At 39.5% G+C, this 22,485-nt stretch overlaps 1 protein-coding gene across 2 annotated transcripts; it reads right to left on the minus strand.

Annotated features, from left to right (window-relative positions):
* Nucleotides 1-548: 548 nt before the first annotated feature.
* Nucleotides 549-21,687, minus strand: Ttpa (alpha tocopherol transfer protein). Of its 2 annotated transcripts, XM_032905332.1 has the most exons (6): nt 21,253-21,419; nt 19,423-19,459; nt 14,897-15,050; nt 8,205-8,398; nt 5,221-5,331; nt 549-2,858 (listed from the first exon to the last, which is right to left on the minus strand). In XM_032905332.1, the coding sequence occupies exons 3-6, from the start codon at nt 15,045-15,047 to the stop codon at nt 2,685-2,687; spliced, it is 630 nt and encodes a 209-aa protein (XP_032761223.1). In that variant the 5' UTR covers nt 15,048-15,050; nt 19,423-19,459; nt 21,253-21,419; the 3' UTR covers nt 549-2,684. The 2 variants fall into 2 exon arrangements, with proteins under 2 accessions (XP_032761223.1, XP_032761215.1); XM_032905324.1 differs by lacking the exon at nt 19,423-19,459 and having other exon boundaries at nt 21,253-21,687.
* Nucleotides 21,688-22,485: the final 798 nt, after the last annotated feature.

The following is a 22,485-nucleotide window of genomic DNA, read 5'->3' on the forward strand; positions in this document are numbered from 1 at the left end:
AGAACAGTTAGTCAAGTGTTAAAAATAGGGTGGAAGTAGGAAGATGTGTATCTTGGCTGATCAATGTTCTCTGTCAATCTTAATTGTATTGGCTTCATTTCTGGTTCCTCCTTTGGACACGAGTTCCTCCAGTTTTGCCATCTAACAAAAGTTATATGTAGCCTATGCAGAGTGGAGTGTTTCAGAAAGTGCAGTGTCATTCATGGGCTTGTTGATTTCTTTCTACAATTTAGTTTTTTGGTTTATAATTTTAATTATAAGTTAGTGGTAATAATAATGTTTCAAAGGTATCTTAATGCTGTTTATATAAGTAAAATTGAGTTTAACAAATTAAGCCATGATCTGATTAGTAGAAAAATTGTTCTAAAAATTGGATTATCTATCCTTGACTTTGTTTTATGAAATGTTGTGAATAGAACCCCTGACTTGGGCATGTACAAAAAAGGGGCCACAAAGCTACCTGTATAAAGCTAAGCCATGCATACTTAATTTACAACTCTAGACAAAAATGAAAATAAAAGTAAAAATCACAGTGTGCTACTTAACCAGATAATTTATGTTTCTTTAATAGATTTTAATTCTTAGAAATGTTAACTATCCAAGTAAAATTGAACATGAATTCCAAAATCAGATTTCTCAAAGCTGGGACTAGAGGAACTAGAGCTTGTGGTACAGCATCTGCACTTGATCTAGCAAAAAGACACCGAAGGAAGAGAAGCAACAGGAGAAACCACCTGCACCTAAAACTTATAAGCAAAGGAATCAACATTCAGATAATGGATAAGATGTTTTTGCTTCATTTTTTTTTCTGAAAGATAAAGCATTTCTCTTTTGTAAAAAGAATGCCTCCTTTACATTTTAGAAAAATGTTAACACCACAGTTTACAAGAGCGATGTTTATTTTTAACAACAGTAAAGTAAATTACTGTGAAGTTCGGCAGCACAGTGAGCACTGATGGATCTGGCTTTCAGAATATGTTTCTGGTACAGTGCGGTGAAGCCACTTAGAGAATTCCAGTTATTTGCCCAGCACCTTCCAAACAGTTTACCCACATTGCTCATCGATGTTCTTTGTAGAATTGCTTCATGGAATAAACATTTTCAAAGCCCCATCATAGAATGTACTTACATTGACTGACATTTTAAACTCCAGTTTATTGTTAATTATTTCACTACTGTACACATTTAAAACATTAGCTTCTATTGTAATGTACCATTACATTCCTTCACAGAGTCATATGTAAATAAAGTGACATCAGGGTTTCCTTCATGATTAAAAGTTTGATAAGCCAGAGGTGTTTTATTACTGTTTATTTCCTTAACTTATTTTCTATTATTCTTATTTATATAATTTTAATTGTATAATTTAGTAAAGAAGACTATTTTTAAGAAAAAGGCAAGATTTTTCTTAGTAAAATTAAATAGTAAAGTTAACGTCTAGTTGCTAAATCAAAATTAAACACGTTCTCTAAAGAACATCTATCTGCACCTCCTTTCAGTTTTGTCAGAAGTATATGTACAGAGAATCATGAGTATCAGCTTATCTGATTAGACTTATTTTCTTATAAAGAAAAACACCCTTGTACAATGAAAAATATCCTTGTACAAAGATACTCTTATGAAATTAATGTAGAAGTCTAACTACTTGAACATAAATTCATTAAGTTCTCTACCTTGTATTCATTCCAGTTTAAAATAAAATTAATTAGAAACATCAAGTATAAACCTATGTGCCAAATTGAAGGCTGGGCTGAATACGGGATGAGATCACATCTTTCTCAATGAATGAAAGTCTTAGAAATGAACTGCACTATGGTAGAGACCGCACATCCCAGCTACTGACTGTTTAAACTAAACAGAATATTCTGAGGTAATAGTCAATTATCTCAGAATAAAATCAAATTATTTATGAATATTCTGAAAAATACTAGGTATCGCTGCTGATGGTTTAAAATGTAAACATCTCCTTTCATTTATGTAGTTCTCTTAAATTTTCAAGTCTATGTAAAAGACATATACCTCTACTTCCCTGTCTATAAACAGAAGCCATAATTATATTCTTTACTTATTTGAAAATACAAGACAGTATGAGAAACCATCTACTGTGCCCAGAAATTTTTCTTAAGTTCTGAATCACCTTTATCAACCATAGTGATTTCATTGATTACAATATTATAGTATGTAGACTGACATTGAAAGGCTTCTATTGTGCATATGCTAAAGTAGGATTTACCTGAGATGAACTAATTAATCTGTATTCAGACTGCAACCTGATTTATGAGCTGATACCAATCTCAACTGAGCATTAATATTGTTTCACCATCAGTTGATGCATACAGTATTTCTTTCCAGTAGATAACCATCAATCTAGTATTAAACAATGGGATCATAAAGTTTTGTTTAAGATAAAATTTCCTGAACCATACAAAGATACACTGGAACAACTACTTTAGATGAAGCTGTTTGCTTTTCAAGGGAAAACAGAAATATCTTCTTTCCTAACATTTAATTAATTTAAAAGGAACAGAGCATTGTAGAAATTAAAACATCCTCCAAATATCCATGTTGTGTGTTTAAAGATCAGATAAGGATCAATTCGTTTAGAAGGTTTGGTCTTGAGTTTAGTAACCAGATAGAATCCCATCCTTGAATTTTAGATGAAGTCATTCACAGGAAACAACTTTTCATTGGATAGTCTCAGAAATGCTGCTGAGATAATCTTCAGACTTCATTATAAAATTTGTCCACTCCTGACAAATATCCTCCATGGAGGACTCGTTACCACCATATTCCAGAGGAAGAATGTCTGGGAAGTGCTGAAGTAGGCTTGATTTATAATTGTTCCCATGCAGATGAATCTGAAATAGACACAATGCTAGACACATTTCTAGTAAAAAAAACTAACCTCATTAAACAGGATTCACAGGGACAAGCAGGTAATATAAATACTGCACCCTTTATTTTTCTGCTCTAGAATTCAAGAATGTTACTTAGTTTTAGATTATACTGTGAATCATAATTTCATTGCTTCCTTGGATTTGCATCCTTGCATTTATAAAAGCATGAGAAATGTACTATCTGATACTAATTCATAGTAAATTAAAGCATATAGGTTGTACCCACAATTAGGTTCGTAAGGAGTAATTTATGTGTTTGGTTTCAGGACAAGGGGCTGAGGTGCATATTGTACACATGAAAGCAGATCTGGCCTCCAGGTTCTCCCAGCATCCCTCACTCCCTACCTGGCATATCCAGCCCCAAACCCTGAACTTTCCAACTCAGGGGCTGGGCTGCCCTTACCCTAGAGGCTCTTTCCTAGAGAGTTCAAACACTTTTGTCTCTCCCCCTTCTTTCCTCTGCTTGCATCTTCTCTCTTTCTCTTTCCCCTTCTCCTCCTTCTCCCTCCTCATAGCAGTAAACCAGCCTTTTATTTATTTTAATCTGGCTTGAATTGTCACATGGCATGGGTAGAGAAGGATTGGAGGAGAGAAGCAGGTATCATGTGGCCAGGAAAAACCTGGGCCCGACTCCTCCTTGGTTTTGGCACCATCTATAGTTATAGTCAATGGTTTCACCATCGAGAAATTATGGTAGTGTGAGCCCTACATGTTCATGCATTTTAAATTTCAAACAGTGACTGTAGAATGCCAGTAAAGGAGGGATAAAGCAAGCTATAGAAATCAAAAGTAGGGCTGGAGAGATGGCTCAGCGGTTAAGAGCACCTGACTACTCTTCCAGAGGTCCTGAGTTCAATTCCCAGCAACCACATGGTGGCTCACAACCATCTGTAAAGAGATCTGATGCCCTCTTCTGGTGTGTCTGAAGACAGCTACAGTGTACTAATATATAATAAATGAATAAATCTTAAAAGAAATCAAAAGTAGATCCTGCTAGAGAAAGTAAACAAAACAAGCTTTCCCATAGCTAGTGGTGAAGAAGGAAGAATGCAAGGTCCACGAGCTTACAGAGAGCACTAGAGAAACCAGAACTGTTAAACATGTTGGGTTTTTTTTTCTTTAGTGAACAGAACTGACACCTGTACAGAGGGAAGGCTAGAATGGATGTTGTTTTGTACCCTGGTGCAGCTAGCCTATAACCTGAATCCTCCAGACTCCTAAGCCTGTTTCTTGGTCAGTATAACTCATTCTTATAAAAAGTCACACATAGTTTGCAAAAGATGCTTATTTTTGTTATTATGCTTATTACAAATCCTTTCTCTCTAGACCCTTATCCTTAGCACCATTTCTCATTCAACAGAACCCATTTTTATGGAAGAGGTTATAAATTAGGGATGTTTTGCAAAAGAGACGTACTTTGCTAAGAAGTTTCAATGGAGCCATGCCTGAAGCTTTGTTTTGACAATTGAGAAGAGAAAACTTCCCCCTCAAAGTTTTACTGTGTTTAAATATGTAAAAGATAAACTTATTGGGGTCAAACTCCTGAAGTTTGAACCAGCGTAGCTAACTAAAGTCTTGCTGAAGCAAGTTTCATTTTTGCCTATCTTAGGATGATTTTTCTGCCAGAAATAGAGCTTGCAAATATACTCACACAATTTGTGTATTAATTATTTGTATAAGTAATACATCCATGTAAGTTAGAAATCAGAACAAGATTAAAAACAAACAATACAGACTTTGCTACAAACTCTACCCTCACTTATCATTGCTGGATCATTTGTCAATCACCCATGCATGGGTCTGTGTATACTGAAAAAGTACATTATTGTACAACTATAATTGTAAGTTCGGATTCTCCCCTTTTCACAGAAAAGGTAGCATACCATCAACACTGATCTGCATTGGAATGCATTTCTCCTTTGAAACATACCCTGCAGTCCTGTATGAATTTGTCAGTTTTTCCTCTCATGGTGAATGCTTGATGGGTTTTAATGATTTTCAGTATATATGCCTTTGTTGGTATACAGGTATAACTATCTTATGAATTTCCAAAAAATGCTGACATAGTTTGTTATAACTATTACTGTACTGCCCTCTAGAGGGAATATATTGTACACTCCAGAGATACATAAGAGTCCGTTTCCCAAGAGTCTCATAGCCCATAATGCTAGATTTTTCAAAAAGCAAAAGTAAATTTTAATTTGTAAGAGTAGTATTTGCAATGTTGGTCTAATGGTTTAGTGCCAAGGAACATGGGAAAATAGTAAAGATGTCCGTAAATGGGAAGAGGTAAGATGTAATCACTTGAATATATTTTACTCACCCGGCCCTTAATCTTTTCAGTCAGAAATGGTTTAATCATGGAAAAGACAGCATGGAAAATGACCGGCTCATTTATCAAATGGATCCCACGAACTTTCAATGGAAAGGAATCCTTTTGAAAGGAAAGAAAAGTAAAAACCTTAATAATGATTTTTCTGCCAGAAATAGAGCATGGAAGGATACCCACACAATCTATGTATTAATTATTTGTATAAGTAATACATCCACATAAGTAATAATGCAACATAAATCAGTCTTCTGAGAAGGGGAAACAAAAATATTCTTAGGAGGAGATATGGAGACAAAGTTTGAAGCAGAGTCAGAAGGAATGGCCATTCAGACCTGCCCCACCTAGGGATCCAGCCCATATACATACAGCCACCAAACCACAATATTCCTGATGCCGAGAAGTGTGTATGACAGGGGCCTGATAGAGCTGTCTCCTGAGAGGCTGTGCCAGAGCATGACAAATACAGAGGAAGATGCTCACAGCCAACCACTGAACTGAGAACGGGGTCCCCATTGGAGGAGTTAGAGAAAGGTTTGAAGAGGCTTGCAACCCCATAAGAAGAAAAATATCAACCAACCAGAGCTCCCAGGAACTAAACCACAACCCAGACTACACAGACCCATGGCTCCAGCGGCATATGTAACAGAGGAAGGCTTTGTTGGGCACCAAAGGGAAGAGAAGCTCTTGGTCCTGCCAAGGCTGCACCCCACCACCCCCAGTGTAGGGGAATGTCAGAGCAGGGAGGTGGGAAGGAGTGGGTGGTTGGGTGGGGGGAAGGGGATAACATTTGAAATATAGATTTAAAAATATCCAATTAAAAAAATAAGAATACTGCAGTTACATTCCTAAAGACAAGTCTCTTCTAGGAACAGATTATACATTTTTGGTAAGGGTCTCAAAGATGGTTCCTTGGGCAAAGTACTTGACCCACAAGATGGAGAGCTGAGTTCAGACCACTAGCACCTATACACAGCCATCATGGATGTGCCTATCCCCAGTGCAGAGGAGCAGAGGAGCCGAGGCAGACAGATCCCTACTCTAACCAGCCTAGCAGAAATGATGAGCTGTAGGTTGAGTTCAAGGCCCTGTTTCAAAATCCATGATGGAGAACCAGAAAAGACACCACACATTAACCATTGTCCTCCAATGCATAATGGGTAAACACACATGTGTGCACATGCTCATACACAGGAGAATCTAAAGTGTGACTTAATTTTCAAAACGATCTATTCCATCAACACAAAAACCTGGTTTATATACCATGTCAGTGCACTCAGAAAAGATCTAGAAAAAGGTTGAGTTTTTTCTTCTTCTTTTTCTTAGATTAGGTCAAGTATTTTAAGATCCATTCCCCCACTTTCAGCAGAAATCCACTCCCCAGTCACATATAATATGACTCCTAAGTAGACAATGACAATTTGAGATAGTTTGATTTAGTGGTTTTTAAAAAAAATTGTAGAGAAAAAATTAAACATCCATGAAATTTGAAATAATAAACAATTGAAAGAATAGAACAATAGGCACACACTTTTTAAACTTTTAAAATTGGTATATATCTTTATATCTTTAGTATCAAAGTCCTATGGACTACCTAAAAGGTTAAGACCTGAAACAAAAATAAATTCATCAATAGTTTTCTTATCCAAAAGTTCAATCAATACTGTTAATGAAGACTTTTCCTTCCTCTTTTAGGAAGAATCTCCCATCTTGTCATTTAGAGATTATTAATTTCTTTTTACAGATTCACTTTGTAATTTTTATTTAAACATAATTGCCAACACGCTCTGTAAACATCTTGTATCCTGTTCTGTCCTATTATTGCAAAATGATTTGTGGAGAGCATTGTGAGTTTTAACGCTGCTGAGGTGGTCCATCAAATGGACATGCTATCATCTCAGTGATCACTTTCCTGTTTATGGGCAAGCAGGCTGTATCTAATTTTTGTCTATTAGAAGTTATGTCACAGGCACTGTGTTAGGAAGAGAGGTGACTGTAGAACAGCTTTTACCTTCAGCCAACCTGAACTAGGATCCTTCAGTCACTGCTGTTTGAAATAGTCATCCATCACCCAGGATAGCCATTAAATACAAATACATTTGAAAGACTTAGGAAAGTAGCTAGCACATAGTAAGCTATTACTATTACAATGCACAAAGTCCTTACTGTATTTATGATTATCTTTTATCTAGGTCCCAGAAGTAAAATTACTACATTAAAGATACTGGTTATTTTTAAAGACTTTGGGACCTAGAAAAAAATGACTTAGTCATTGGCTTGCTATGCAAACACTAGTACTTGGGATTGATCCTCAAATTCATGGTGGGGGGAGCTAAGCATCTCATGATCCTAGCACTAGGGTGGTAAAGACAGGCTCCTAGGGTTCATTGGCCAGCCAGCATAGCTTAATCCGTGAAGGCCAATGAGAGACTGAGTCTCAAAATAGAGTAAATGGTACCTGGGGAATGACCCACAAGATTCTCCTCTGACTTCCTTACATACATTTACATATGTGTAGCTATACACACAAGAACAAAGTTACATACATAAAGGCTTATTTTCAGAAGAAAGGAATGTCAATTTATAGCTGACAAGAGATGTGACATCTTATTGTATTATTATAAATATTTTGAGTCATTTTTGTTACTGTTACTGTACCATTAGGTCTCATGTACCCAGGCTGGCCTCCTGATCTCCCTGCTTGCACCAGCCAAATCCTGGGATTACTGATGTGTTCTACCATGCCTGGCTTTACAAAAATAAAATAAAATCACTTTATTATTGAAATATATAAGTTCTGTAGTTATTTATTTTGAACATGCTTATTTTTGCAGTGTGTTACATTTTTAATATAGTTATATTTACTGTTAACATTGTTCAAATATGCATTTATTGTTTCTAATGTTTAAGTTTCTAAAAGTGTACAAACACAGACACTATTATATAGTTATAACCTAACAGTTGAGATATATACTCACTGTAACTACAGCAGCAATCTTCTTGGCTACAGATGGGGTAATTTGAAAAGCATGAGAAATCTGCCAGCCTTCCAGGTCAAATATAGCCTTGACTCCATTCCGTTGAGTTTCCGCCTCCTGTACAATGAGCTCTGATGTGATCAGACTTACACGAAATACATCATAGGCTGTAAAAACTTTTGGGTCCCAATAGGCTACAACAGATAAATAAAAAGACATCACATCTTAGGATGAAGAAACTTTCATATCCTTGAGTGAAGAATCAAAAATATTCTTTAAGGGAACAGATTATTTTAAAGCCCAAAGGATGCTTAGAAATAAAATCATGAACAGAGAATCATAAAGTAAGCAACAGATTTCTTCTCCCTCGCTCCTTAAGATGTTTAAGAGTATGGGATAGGGATGAATGCAGATCAAACTTGACTGATAAATGAAGTCACATCATCACTTCAAGAGAAGGCTCTGCCTAGAAATAGAAATGTTTAGTGCCACTGTGCTTCAGGTTCAGAGATAGAAAAGTGTGAGCCTTGGTTGCAATCGGCAGTGAGTATCATGCTAACTAGTAACTTGTGGTTTGGACCTGCGTTATACCTTCAAGGTCATGTGGGGCAGGCTTGGTTCCTCATGCATCAGTATTCAGCAATGGTGCTCTCTGGAGGGAAATAGCTCACGAGAGCGCTAAGCTCATCCGTGGATTAAGGTATTTATGGATTCATAACTTAGTGGACTGTATGGTACTGAGAACTTTGGAAGTAGAGCCTGGTTGTAGGACATTAGGTTGTAGGTCATTAGGGTGTGTACTTTAAGAGGATACTTTTCCTATTGTTCTTACTTGTTGTCTTCTGAACACCATAATCTTGCAAGCATTCCTCCACCCAGCTCTTCCTGTTATGGTCCATTGCATCAACACAAGCCTACAGTAATGAAGTCAACCAGTGATGGACTCGGACCTGTGGAACTAATCTTTCCTCCTTTTGTATTGATTTCCTCAGGAACCCTGTCACAATAATAGGTAGATGACTAACACAGCAACCAAAGAGGTTTCCAAAGGAAAGGCCTATGGAGCATGTAGGCAAGCTGGTCACATGCTAATCTCCGGAACCAGCAGTACAGAGCAGTCATGTCCCTACAGGCTTGAGCAGGAAGCTGGTCTTGGGAATGCAGCTTTACATGCCCAGAGAAAACAGGTCTTGTCCACACAGCCTGACCTTCCCCACCATTCATAAAGACAGGCCATGGCAGACAGAAATGATAATGGGCAGGCAAGCAAGTAGTCTTTAAAAATAATCCACATTTATTAAAAATTGTCATATACACACACAAAGAATACAGGAACAAAACTCCATAGACAAGCAAGAAAAATAAAGGAAACAGTTAAGAGAGAAAACTGAATTAGAAAGAAGCAATAATTTCAACATGTAAGAAGAGGAGGCTGGAAGCTCTTTTTAAGAATAGATAGCAACGGGTTGGGGATGTAGCTCAGTGGTAGGTAGCGCAAGGCCCTGGGTTCGGTCCCCAACTCTGGAAAAAAAAAAAAGAATAGATAGCAACATGGGCTGGAGGGATGGCTCAGTGGTTAAGAGCATTGACTGCTCTTCCAAAGGTTCTGAGTTCAATTCCCAGCAACCACATGGTGGCTCACAACCATCTGTAATGAGATCTGATGCTTCTTCTAGTGTGCCGGAAGAGAGCAACAGTGTATCACATACATAAAATAAATAAATCTTTAAAAAAAAAGAATAGATAGCAATAGAGAGATGATTCAGTGGATAAAGGCTCTCGCCACCAACCCTGACCACATGAACTCAATACGAAGAACTTGGAAGAAGCACTTGGAAGGTAGAAGCACTTGGAAGGTAGAAGCTGAGAATGAGAAGTTCAAGGTCATCTTCAGCTATACTGTGAGTTCAAAGCCAGCCTGTGTTCTCTGAGCTCCTGTCAAAAGAAGGGAGGAGGGGAAAAGGGGGGAAGGGAAGGAGGGAGAAGGAAAGAATAAAAGCAGAAAAATGATTAATAACTAAGAAGTTATAGAAGCTCAGAAAATCAATGATCCTTCTTTAGGCCTCCGAGTAAGTGGGAGGTATTATTTATTGAGATAATCTTTAGGGGTATAAAGATGATTTATACACATTCCACAGTAGTGACCAAGTGACTGCCAACTGGATGCAGGTAGAACATGGATCCAGTTGGGTTGATCTGAATCTCCAAAGAATAAAGCATGGTAAAGACACAGCTCTGATAGCTATCCATGTTCATATGGCACCTCTCATAGGGACTGTCTGGAATAGATCTTCTTTCCTCTGTTATGGGAGATTTATAATGATACATCCGTGAAGCTGATGGCCTAGAGTCATGGCGCAGCAGTTAAGACTGCTCTGTTCTTGCAGAGGAACTGAGTTTCATTCCCAGCACCCATGTTGCTCCCAAGCAGCTCAAACCCTCAGTAGCTCAGCTCTAGGGAGCCCATACTGCCTCTGGCGTCTGTGGACATCTTCCCCCGTGTACACATCTCCCCTTGCTAATGCACTTTTTTTAAAAAAGATTTTTACAAACAAGATAAATATGAAATGAAGGCTGAGGCCAGTGTCCTGTCCGATTCTAGAAGTTAAAGTCTGATGAAAACAGGTAATTTCTGTGGAAAAAAAAAAGCTCTAGAAAAACTGTGAAGAAGTCTTCCCACAGTTTGGTTGAAGGAAAAATTCCTGGAGGGCATGGCAACAAAGAAACAGCAGGGGAGTTCCTAAGAGAGACCGAAACCAGCCAAACAGATCTTGGCTTGTTTTTCAGATTTGCTGCAAAGAGAGTTGCTCGCCACCGTTGCCTAAGGTTCTTTCAGTAGAGCTGGAGTGAAATCAGACCCGGGACACAGATGAGAATCTTGAGATAAATGATGGGAGAGCTGTGAGAACACAGAAGTCTGGTTGCGAACAGAAAAGGAGGGACTAGAAGTTGCCAGGTGGAGGCAGCAGTGGGACTGAGGAGGAGTTTTCCCGTGGCTGAAACTTACCAGTTCTAAATGTTGCTATTATCCGGCCTTGAGGAGAAAGATAAAGATCTAGAAAGGGAGAAGATGACTGTGGGGCTTATAGGGAGTCCTGGTGGGATTTCCCTTTGCTTTAGCAACCCAGATTCTTGGTAAAAATATTGGAATTATGAGTCCAGTGTAAAAATGTGACACTACTCCTGCTGAAGGCTACAATGATGAAATATGAGCTCAACAAAAAGAAATTTCCACATCATAAAATAGTTTCTGAGTAATTAGTGAGCCAACTCACTCGTCTGACCTGTTTGGCCCTCTATTCATTTTCTGTGAGTATAAATTACAAGTTCAGTTTCTCATCACGGTACCTCAGATCAAACTCTCAATAGTTCTGTGTGGACTAGTGGCTACTGTAGAACAGGATCATCACAGAACGTTCTAGTGCACGGTACTGTCTGACTAAGCAAGCCTGATAAAGACATGAGAAATTAGAATTTTCATATCTTCCCTAACATCTACCTAGAATTTATTATTTATTGTGTGCCAGATAATATTCTCGTTATATTATGTGAATGTTATGTACTATATAAAACGAAATGTAATACTCACAGCAACTCTGTGTTACAGATATATATATATATATGCTGTTACATATGTGTATATATGTTATATATACACATATGTAACATTTCAATAAAATTAACATACTCTATAGCTTCAATTCATAATAACTCAAGTATGATTAATACCAAACCTTCATTGTTAAAATTTGATTTGCTGCTGTAGTATAGTAGTTGGTCTCAAAGGCCTCATGTTACATCCTCTGTCATAGGGTTGATAAAAGTACACATAGAGGAAAGGGCTGTGTATTTCCTCACTGCTTTTACTGTACAGACATGGTACAGAGTGAAGATGGCTGCAGTGGCCTTCTGTGGAAACAGTCTATCATAGATGCAGCTAAGTCATTAAAAGTTTACTCTGTCTTTTTATTTTATTCTTTTCATTCTAGATTAACATAGCCCACAGGAGACTTGCAACCTACCTTTCTGTTCTGACCTTCCTTAAACCCTACATATCTTTGATGTTAAATATCTTTGAGTTAAAGAACCCATTTCTGTCTGTCTGTCTGTCTGTCTGTCTGTCTGTCTGTCTCTCTTTCTCTCTCTCTCTCTGTATGACATGTACACTTGGCTCTACATGGAAGTCAGAGATCAATGATAGGTGTCTTTATCATCTATTCCTTGTTTTTTGAGCCTGGAGCCCACTGTCTTAGCTAGATTGGTGGGCCAGCCAGCCCTGGGGATCTACCATTCCCTCTCATTGGGATTACAGACAAGCTCTGAAGCATGCCCTAGCTTTTTACATGAGTTCTGGGGATCTGAGCTTGGGTCTTCATGCTTACATAGCAGCTTTTTACTAGCTGAACTCCTAAATAACAAATATTTAGATAACTATATTCCCAGAAGCCCAGATTATACAGTGGACCTGTTAGTTTGCTGCTAAGGTATTTGTGATTGAAAAAACCACATTGGCTTTGTTACTATGAAAGTGTTGTTTCATTGGCTTTCTCACTATAAAAATGTCATTTTCATTTATTTTGTCTTAGTTTCTATACTAAAAACACAAAACAAGCACTAACTATCCAACCAGGTACTCCAAAGCCCAGACACGTAAAAAAGCTGAGGGAGGTGAGCAGAAAGAAATAAAATTAAAGACCTGTAGGTTTCAATTTTACGTTCTTGGAACTTAAACATGGTTGTCATGTAAAATATAAGCACCACTTAAGGGTGAACTCCAGATAAATTGGCTGCAAGGTTTAGCATAAGAATGTCCCAACGATACTAAAAACTTATTTATGGATTATCTGAAATTTGAATTCAACTGGTAACCCCAAGTTTTTATAAAACATTGGTTTCCTTGCTAATTTAAATATGTATTCTGGCCAGCCCATCCCTAAGGAGCTTCCTTTGACATGGGTGGAGCAGCAGGAGAGAAATCCACCCTGAGTGCTCTGTGGATGAGGGCTTCATGATTAGTTCTTTTTTATTTGATATAGAATCAAGGGGCAAGAAATACAGATTCCAGTCATACATACTCATCTGATACTTCCAAAACTTAAAAACAGTATCTTCTTAGAAAAACACATAGCAGTTGAGGTAAAGGCAGAGAGAGGTCTTATACAGAGGTAAGTAGTGAACATTAATAAACAAACGTTTTAAATGTTTAAAGAAGAAATTAGCGAGGGGGGAGGGGACAAAAAAAAAAAAAAGAAGAAATTAGCTGTGCATGGTGGCACGTGTTTATGATTGCACTGATCAGGAGCTGAGGCAGGTGGAGTCCGTGAGCCCAGAAGTTCGAAGCCACTTGAGCTGGAAGTTAGAAATCCTTAAGAGCTGTATTTTGAGACTCCATTGAGAGAGACAGAGACAGCAGATAATGGTAAATATAATTTGAAGAAATTCTGTTCCTGAAATAATGATTAACTGTGTGATTCAATTGGACTGAGACAGTGCTGGGAAAATGAGATTCTCTTCTTTCACCTGGAAAGCTTTATTTTTTGGTTGGGTTGATTATGTTATTGATGTTTCTTTTTTCCCAATGCAACATCTTTACTGATTATTTGGGAATTTCATATCATGCACCCTGTTCACATTCACCTCCAAGTCCTCCTAGGTCACCTCCCACCCCTGTGGCACCCCTTCCAAAGAAAAAGAAGGAGGTGGAAGAGGAGGAAGAGGAAGGAGGAGGAAAAAGGAGGAGGGAGGAGGAAAGAGAAGGGGGAGGAGAATAAGGAGGAGGCACAGGAAGGAGAAGGAAGAGGAGGAAGAGGAGGAAGGGAAAGAAAGGAGGAGGAGGAAGGAGAGGAGGAGGAGGAAGAAGAGGAAGAAGAAGAAGAAGAAGAAGAAGAAGAAGAAGAAGAAGAAGAAGAAGAAGAAGAAGAAGAAGAAGAAGAAGAAGAAGACGACGACGACGACGACGAAACAACCACAGTCACCACCATGTTAATGTCTATTGTCTGCCCTGTCACCTGGAAGTTTTAACCACACAGAACTAAACATGTAGTAGACGTTATGGCTCACCAGCTATGGATCTGAATGTTTATGTCTTTTCCAAATTCACAAGCTAGACTTTTACCTACAAGTTTATGGTCTTACTCTGTATGTACCCATGCCCAACATGCATACATACAGAAGTACATGCCATGGTACACATGTAGAAATCAGAGGATAATTTCTGGGAGTTGTGTCTTCCCTTTTATTATGGGTTCCAAAGTTTGAACTCAGACCATCAGTAATTTTAGCAAGTACTTGTATATGTTGAGCCATCTTAATAGTGTAATTCATGGCTCTAGGAAGTAGATTTGGGAAAGTTATTAGGTTATAAGGGTAGAATCCTCATTAGTGGGATTAGTGCCATTTTAAGAGGCCCCAAGGGATACTATACTGCTTATACTATATGAGGTCAGAGTGAGAAGATCTCTGTGAACCAAAGCACAGGCTCTCATCAGAACAAAATCATTGGATTTTGGACTTCACAGTCTCTAGCACTAAGAACTGAATTTCAGTTTTTTTTTATGCAACCAGTCTAAGGTACTGTGCTATAGCAGTGTGATCAGATAAGACATTGACCAAAAGAAACACTAGAACACTTAATAATGAATGCAGACGTAAAGACAGAACGAGTGCAAGGAGACCCACTGTAAACAACTCACAAATTCGGTAAATGAGAACTCTACTGCCAGTCGGATCCCTGGACCTCAGAACTCCATGGTAGCCAGCCTTCAGAAGTCCAAGGATACTTCTAGGGTGTAGATCTGCACTTAGTTCTGGACATTCTGCTCGCCATTTGTAATAGTTTTTCATTAACTGAAAAATAAAATTAAACATCTCCATAAATGGTGTACATGGTTAGCACTTTGTAAAACAGTTAAAGACTTGAGGTTGTACATGAACCTTGTCATCTCTCATGTCAAAGTCTGGAAGGGCTTTTTAGTTGTAAACGCCAGTTCCTTTCATTAATGAGTTGAGATTCTTATTTGACTTGAGATAAGAGTTGGTCCTGAATTCAAAGCTCCATCATTTTTTTTTCCATGTGGAGAGATTTAATGAGAGAGGAAGAGGAGAAGAGAGGAGAGGAGAGGAGAGGAGAGGAGAGGAGAGGAGAGGAAAGGTTGGCTATGGGCATGTGGGGCGGAAGGGGGCAAGAAAAGAGAAGAACAAAGAGTAAGAGAGGAGGAAGAGAGGAGGAAGAGCAGCTCCATCATTTTTAATTGCCATCCATTATAGTCTCTTAAAATAGTTGCAAACAAGTCCAGGCCTTCTAATATATGTCCTCCAGAAAGAAGTGGAATTGGCTTTCGATGTGAGCTGGCCTTACACCTTACTTTGACAAACAGTGTAGCTGTGGGAATGACACTACATTAGACTTAAAAGGCCTGGTGCCTTCTGAGTTTGCTTTCTGGGATCCAGACATATGTAAGATTACTGGAAGGTAAAAGACTATATGAGAGAAGACCATGAGATTCAGAGACCATCCTAGTCTAACTTCAGTCAAGTTCCCACAGGATTCCATGAGGAATTGCCTCCTCATGCTATCTTTTGCTGAACTTCAGCTTAAGTCAGAGAGCACAGGCAAATGTAGAGTTGTGTTGTAGATCAAAAAGCTTAAGGGATATTTCCTACTTAGCAGTAGGAATATAACCCCTAGTACTTTCTAAGTAAGTCAATCAAATGAATTAGAAGCAAAGAAATCATGTAAATAAACAATAGATCCTGGCAAAATAAGGTTTAGAGGAAACCCATTGTCCCCAGCTCCACAGAAGGTCTACCAGAACAGGACAGTGAACAAAAAGTTACTATCATTTAATTTTCTTTGTGATTTTTTTCTTGTATCTTTTTTTTTCTAAATTGACATTGTACTTGCTATTAGCCACACTGAACAGCAGTTAGGTGAAAGGCAAGGATACAGTAAGCATTTTGTGGAAACTTTAGAAAGATAGTGCTTGTGAAGTTCATTCTTCATGGAGTTAGGGTCTTACTATGATGAAGGTTCATCAAAGCAACCTCATATTTGAAATCCATTATGATAAACATGGTAACTATAGCCACAAAACATTAATAATCCAGAGGAGAACCTACAAATAGCCTGTGCAGAGAATGAATGCTGCACTGTGGAGGAAGTCCCTGGCTAGGACTGGTGAGGAGAAGAGCCAGTTGGACTGTGAGAAACGTGTCACCATGGAGTCCTTTAGGACACAGCTCCTGTAGTCCTCTCTTCTCTGACTCTCCCCCTTCTGCCTATTCTCATGTTGTCATCTTTCTTTCGTTTGGTCTCTCTCATCTCTGCATCGAATAAAGTCTCCTAAGCTAAAAAGAAAGACTTGCAAGAGCAGCAAACTAAAAAGGAAGAAAGTCAGTCAATTTGCCAGCAAAAAATAATTGGTGACCTAAATAGACATTTCCAAAGGCAGCAAGAACAAGAGGCTCATTGTAATTCTGATACATTCATTCTGTCCCATACTGTGAATTTCCCTTCTTCCTCCTGTCCTAGATGTCATCGGAATCAGTGTCAATAACATTTGACAGTTTCTTCAGATAAAAGCATGCCTTTAAATCCTGATTCAGTGTAAATATGGAGAGGTGATTCTTGGTGACTATATAGAACATTGGTTTTATTGTCCTTGGAATGTTAAAAGTATATTGCAGTATAGAGGATCATTGAGGTAAAGAAAGAAGCACGGTCAACATGTCTCTGCAGATTGCAGGCTCTCGGGAGATAGAAACATGTTGAGTGAAAGAAAGGATCAATGCATGAATCCACGGGCTGTGCCCACACTCGAAAAGAATCACTTCTGGAGATATCAACAATTGTTGTCATGCATCTTGGCATTTACATCTCCCAAAAGTTCAAAATCCAAATCTTTATTCATATATTCTACGCTGATAAACAAATTTACAAACCCAACTGACGTAAATGTTAGTGATAAAAGTAAATTGCTCCTAAGCAATCCCAAGCCAAACTCCAAGTTCAGAACAATAACAACAAAACTGCTACAAATGAATATTTGTTACTGACGGCTGCCTATTTCATCCAAACATTGGAAATTTCTACTTAAAATGTTATATTTAGAGTTGGTTCCTTTTTACATTTGCTGATGCGCTTTTAGACTACCACCACAACAGACCCTATTTGTGCCACTTTTATACAGTACAATAGGACCATCTCAGTTCTCCCTAACAATGACCCCAAGAGGCAATTGCTGTTACCCCATTGATAGATAACAAAGCCATGAGGAAATATGTTTGTCCACTAAGCAGTGTGAACATTGAAATTCACATATGCTATGAAAAATTACACAAAAAGAGGCTACAGTTTGATAGTAATCGTCAAGAATGGGTCATAGAATTTCAAAGCTTTGAAGTACTGATAGAAATCATAACGATAAAGTACTGAAACACTGTATATGTGCTGGATTATTTTGTTGCTAATTGTTTAATAACATAAATGACATGAATTATAAAGAGATGAAGTCTATCTAGCCCAAGGTCTAGTAGACCACTTAGGCTATTGGCCCTTGATGGAAGAGTGTTCAGAAAACACCAGGCATTATATGGCAAGTGTGTGTGTGTGTGTGTGTGTGTGTGTGTGTGTGTGTGTGTGTTCTTCTCTTATAAAAACTATCAGTATTCCATTATGAATGCCCCATGCTGACTAATTCTTCCCAGAAAGCTCACTCCACACAATAGTTAGATTACATTTCTGTCCTCTTTCTGGTGACGGTGAGGTAGTTTGAAACAAGATTTTAATTTGTAGACCTGACTATCCTGGAACTCGTTCTATATACCAGGCTGGCCTTGAACTCAGAGATCTGCCTGCCTCTGCCTCCCCAGTGTTGGGAATAAATGTGTGTACCACCACCTGGCTTTCCAGTTCTGCCCGTTAATATTTCACTGTATAAAATGAACTTCAATGTAAGTCTTGAGGGAACAAATCATATGTAAACCATCACAGCTTAATACAGAAATGTCAGGAACTAAACAGTTTGCTTGTTGAGCAGATGATGGCTATTTTTCATGCTTAGTGTTCTGACCTGAAGGAGCCAGTAGAGTCTTCCAGAAGCAGAGGCTCTCCTAAGCTTCAAAGCCCTATACTCCAGCTTAACAGCTATGTGAGTACTGAGGACTCTACATCTCAATTCCCTTGAAGAAGAAGAAGAAGAAAAAAAAGAACAAACAGTTCAACAAAGTGCCTGTCATTAATAAACATTTGGGTATTAAGACTAGAAAATATTCATTTATCATATGCTCAAAACCAGAATAATGAGAACTTCCTTTATAACTGGGAGACTTGTCATAGTTTTCTCCTACAAAACTTTAGAGTTTATATTCCATAAGCATGAGAGTTTGTACTAAGTACCACAGCAGAAGAAAATAAAAAGAAAGTTGCACAGTTTTGCCCTTTCCCCTTTCCTTTCCAGTTGGCAGACAAGTCAGAGAGGTCACAAACAAAACCTTGGGTTCTGTCCAATGGACACAGTCCTACTAGGCCATCCATCAAGAGTCTGTACAGTGAAAACCGTTCAGCAAAAGAAAGAAAACAGGAAATGCACACATTCTCGAGGTGACCACAGTTTCTGCATCTTCATCTGCTTACTTGTGACTTTTTACAAGCAGCTGAGACCAACAACTCATACATTTTATCATTAGGCATTTCTATGGAGTTTTAAGGGCTCATGTAAACCTCAGAGACTGCATTTTCATATCCAGTAGCTGGAAAGTGCACACTAGTGCACACATTGATTACAGTGTTCAGACACTTCATACCCAGGACACATAGAGCAAGAAGTGATGCTGCACTGTTATGTATTTCTTTACATCAAAATAATATCAACAAATTGAAATCAACATTTAAAAAGACAACCAACCCATTTCCCATTTCTAAAGAAAATTTTGTATAGAAGCATTTCTAAAGGTGCTGGGATATAGCTTGGACATAGAGTACTGGTCTACCTTGCTCTGGGTTCAATCTCCAGCTCAGAATAAAAAAGGAAGGGGAGAGAGAGAGAGAGAGAGAGAGAGAGAGAGAGAGAGAGAGAGAGAGAGAGAGAGAGAATTTTACAGTACCCCAACACAGAGGATAGGAGGGTGATTCAGTAGTATAGTGAGTGCTTGTTTATCCTGCAAAACTTGGGTTCAGTTCCACAAAAGGAAAATGCTGGTGCTATTAAAGGCAAATCACCTCAGGAGTTGCAGCATTTGTCCAACATCATGAGGCTCTACAGAAAGAGAAATAAGAAACAGTGAACGCATGGAAAAAGCTCACTTCACCAGTCTCATGGCTGTGGTACATATGACAAGAGTTAGTCTTGGCAAAGACACCGTTAACCTGCTAGCCTCCTTCTGAGACAATGCTGACACCAGAAACCAAAACACAAATGAAACCAAGCATCAAGAATAGTGAATATGTTTAATAAATGTAAACATTCTGATTCTTTCAGAAAGGAAATGGTTTAAATATTGATAAGCTATAATATAGACAAAGACCTAAGTTCTTCGATGTAAATAGGTAATTTTTTTTGAAGAAAAAAAAAACAAGTGGCAAACACAAAAAAGATAACTGGAAAATTAGTTTTAGATATCTAAAAATGATTAACCTCACTTATAACTAAATTAATATATATATAATAAAAATATAAAACTATTCTTCATGTAGCAGGCACAAATCTTATTTGATAAGGTAGTGCACATAATAACAGAGAGGAAGAAACATCATTATGCAGTGTGCACTTCATCAGAGTAGCAAACAGAGTGAAAACTCCCTGCAAAGGTGGTTCATTCCTCAACAGTAAAAATGCGGGCATCTTACGTCTGCAACTGGTGAATTTACTCAATAAGGATACATAAGGATATGTTCTGATCTGTGTGTAGAGATTAAGCATGAAGACAAACTCATATACCCACCTGCTGGTGGCATATTTTATACTGTGAGGCAGAAGAATGCGGATATAAAAAAGAGAAAAATAGAAACACTAAATGAAGAGATGAACGGTGAGCACGGCAGCACTGGGGTCCCCATTGCTGAATGTAGGGATGAAGGGAGCCTAATAGCACCTGGTAACAATCGCTAAAGCCACAAACACGGAACTGGTTAGATACCCTTCGTGTATTATTTAGGTCATGGTTTGATAGCAATTCCATCAACATTCTGTGCATCAAGCAGTTGAGAAAAGCCAAATAAAAAATAAAAAACACAAACGCCTGTTTGCATGAGCAAAAAGCACATGCTTAAAGTAGTAGGTGATACCACACTTCTGGGTACTCACGGTCTAACTAAAGTTTGTGTTGGGAATTTTTCTTTTAGGAAATACCTTTGAACTTTTTACTGTTTTGTATTGTTTGTTGTTTTTGCCATACTCGGTGATTATCCAATAAAATTAGTTGCATGAAAGAAGAGCATGTTGGAATTCCACAGCCTAAGTATTTTCCCTCGGAGAAAGGGTCCTTCGCTGACCACTGACTAGTTATTCCATGCCAAGCAGAGCGCTTGGCACACCTTGTGCTAACATTCCTGGTTAATGTGCAATTTTCGAAACTACTGTCATGTCCTCACAGTTAGTGGACAGATAACAGTGCTGGCCCCAAGAGGGACAAAGTCAAGGTCGCATCTCTCTGGCCCCATGGCTCTTTCTCAGTGTGGTGTGAAGACCTGAAACACAAAAGAATCGCCAGTCCTGCCCTGGATTTCAAAGGAGCCAAACTGACTGTGCTGTCATTTAGCTCTATTAACATAATGTTTTTCAAGATGCCTTCAGATGTCCATTTCGTCCCCTCCTCTGTCCACTCCTGGAGTTGTCTCCTCAGGTGTGTAATACAGTTGAGCACCCCAGGAGGTCTCCACTTTGTTAATCCCGGGGACTCTAGTAGTCCTCGGGAGGTCCTCCACCGCAGCGGGAACCAGAGCATCGACGGGGCGGAATCCCGGGTCTAGGCGCGCTTGCAGCCACACTGCCACGCTCGGTACGCGTGGATCCGGCCCCGCCGCGGTCTGCCCGCCCTGGTTCACACTTACGCGCCAGGCCAGGTCCAGGTCGAAATCCCGGGCGCGCAGGAATCGCAACAAGAAAGCGTCTGTGAGCGGCTGCGGGGTCTCCGGGACGCCCTCCTCCTGCGCCCGGCGCCTCAGTTCGGCCAGGCCGGGCTGGACCAGGGGCGAGTGGTCCGGCTGCTCGTTGAGCTGTTTTCCAACCACTGGCCCCGGCCGCATCTCTGCCATGCCCGCCGCGCTGTCCCGGCGGCAGGGGGAAAAATGTGGGCCCAGAGCCATCCTCCGCCCCCCGCCGTGGCCGCCGCCCCGCGCACACTCACCCGGGGCCGCCCGGATCTCCCGTGTCCCGCTGGTACAACGGCCAAGGAGTCCTCTTAAAGGAACGCACATGGTGCCCTCCGCTGCTCATCAGGGTAGCCGCAGCCGGACCCAGTGAAGGAAAGCCACTAGTGTTGAACCCAAAGAAGGTGAAGTCACAGTTACTTGGAATGTTTCTAATCAGGCTGCCAGAGAACTTTTCTCTCCCTTTCCTCGTTGCCCTTCCCCCTCTGTTCCGTTTTGGAATCAGGAAACAAGGTAAAGAGGCTTTAAAGGGCTCTTTAATTAGTCTGGGTGGCAGACACGCAGGAACACCCTACCGCACCCCAACCGGATCCCTTCCTTAAGGCTGAGCTCAGGCCAGCTCTAATATTCTAACTAGTTTCCAAAATGCAATTCGAGGAAGCCACCTTCCGCAGTCTCGCTGCTCCTCCCACTCCTTGCTTCTCTCCAGGAAAATGCTTTCCAGATCTTGGCATCTGGCTCTACTAGAGTCATATATACAAGGAGAGCGGGTAGGGGAGGGCACGTTTTAAACACTAACGATGCTTGTGTTTAGGCTTCACCCGTCTCTCAGTCAAGACCCCTTAAGTGATGGAATCTGAAGGATGTCAGGTGAAGAAGGGTAAGATGACCCAGAAATCTGAACACATGGAGGTATTTTTCCCTTCATTCCCATCCATTAAAATTACCCTACACTTGAACTGCCACCTAGACAGGAGAGGAATTAGTTTTATGGACTCCGTTCTGTCTAGGTGGCAGTTCAAGTGTGCATGTTCACGAAACGCTGATTTCGCGAGTGAAACCAGCCTTAAAGGAACTCAGAGCAAGAATGTCTGACGGAGTGGTTCCTGGGTAGAGACCATGTTCTGATTATTGGTGGGTATTCTCAAAACAAAACTCCTACCTTGGAGACGTTTTCATTTTTGCGTGGTCTGG

This window comes from Rattus rattus, chromosome 1, assembly GCF_011064425.1.
Source record: "Rattus rattus isolate New Zealand chromosome 1, Rrattus_CSIRO_v1, whole genome shotgun sequence".
Taxonomy (NCBI): domain Eukaryota; kingdom Metazoa; phylum Chordata; class Mammalia; order Rodentia; family Muridae; genus Rattus; species Rattus rattus.

What these genes read in the sequence shown, in the direction of transcription:
- Ttpa (XM_032905324.1), bottom strand. Translation starts at nt 21,618, where the DNA reads ATGTGCGTTCCTTTAAGAGGACTCCTTGGCCGTTGTACCAGCGGGACA. An exon ending in AGATTGCTGCTGTAGTTACA is followed by an intron (nt 5,332 to 8,204) that starts GTGAGTATATAT and finishes TCCTTTCAAAAG; the next exon opens with GATTCCTTTCCATTGAAAGT. An exon ending in CTGAAAAGATTAAGGGCCGG is followed by an intron (nt 2,859 to 5,220) that starts GTGAGTAAAATA and finishes TGTCTATTTCAG; the next exon opens with ATTCATCTGCATGGGAACAA.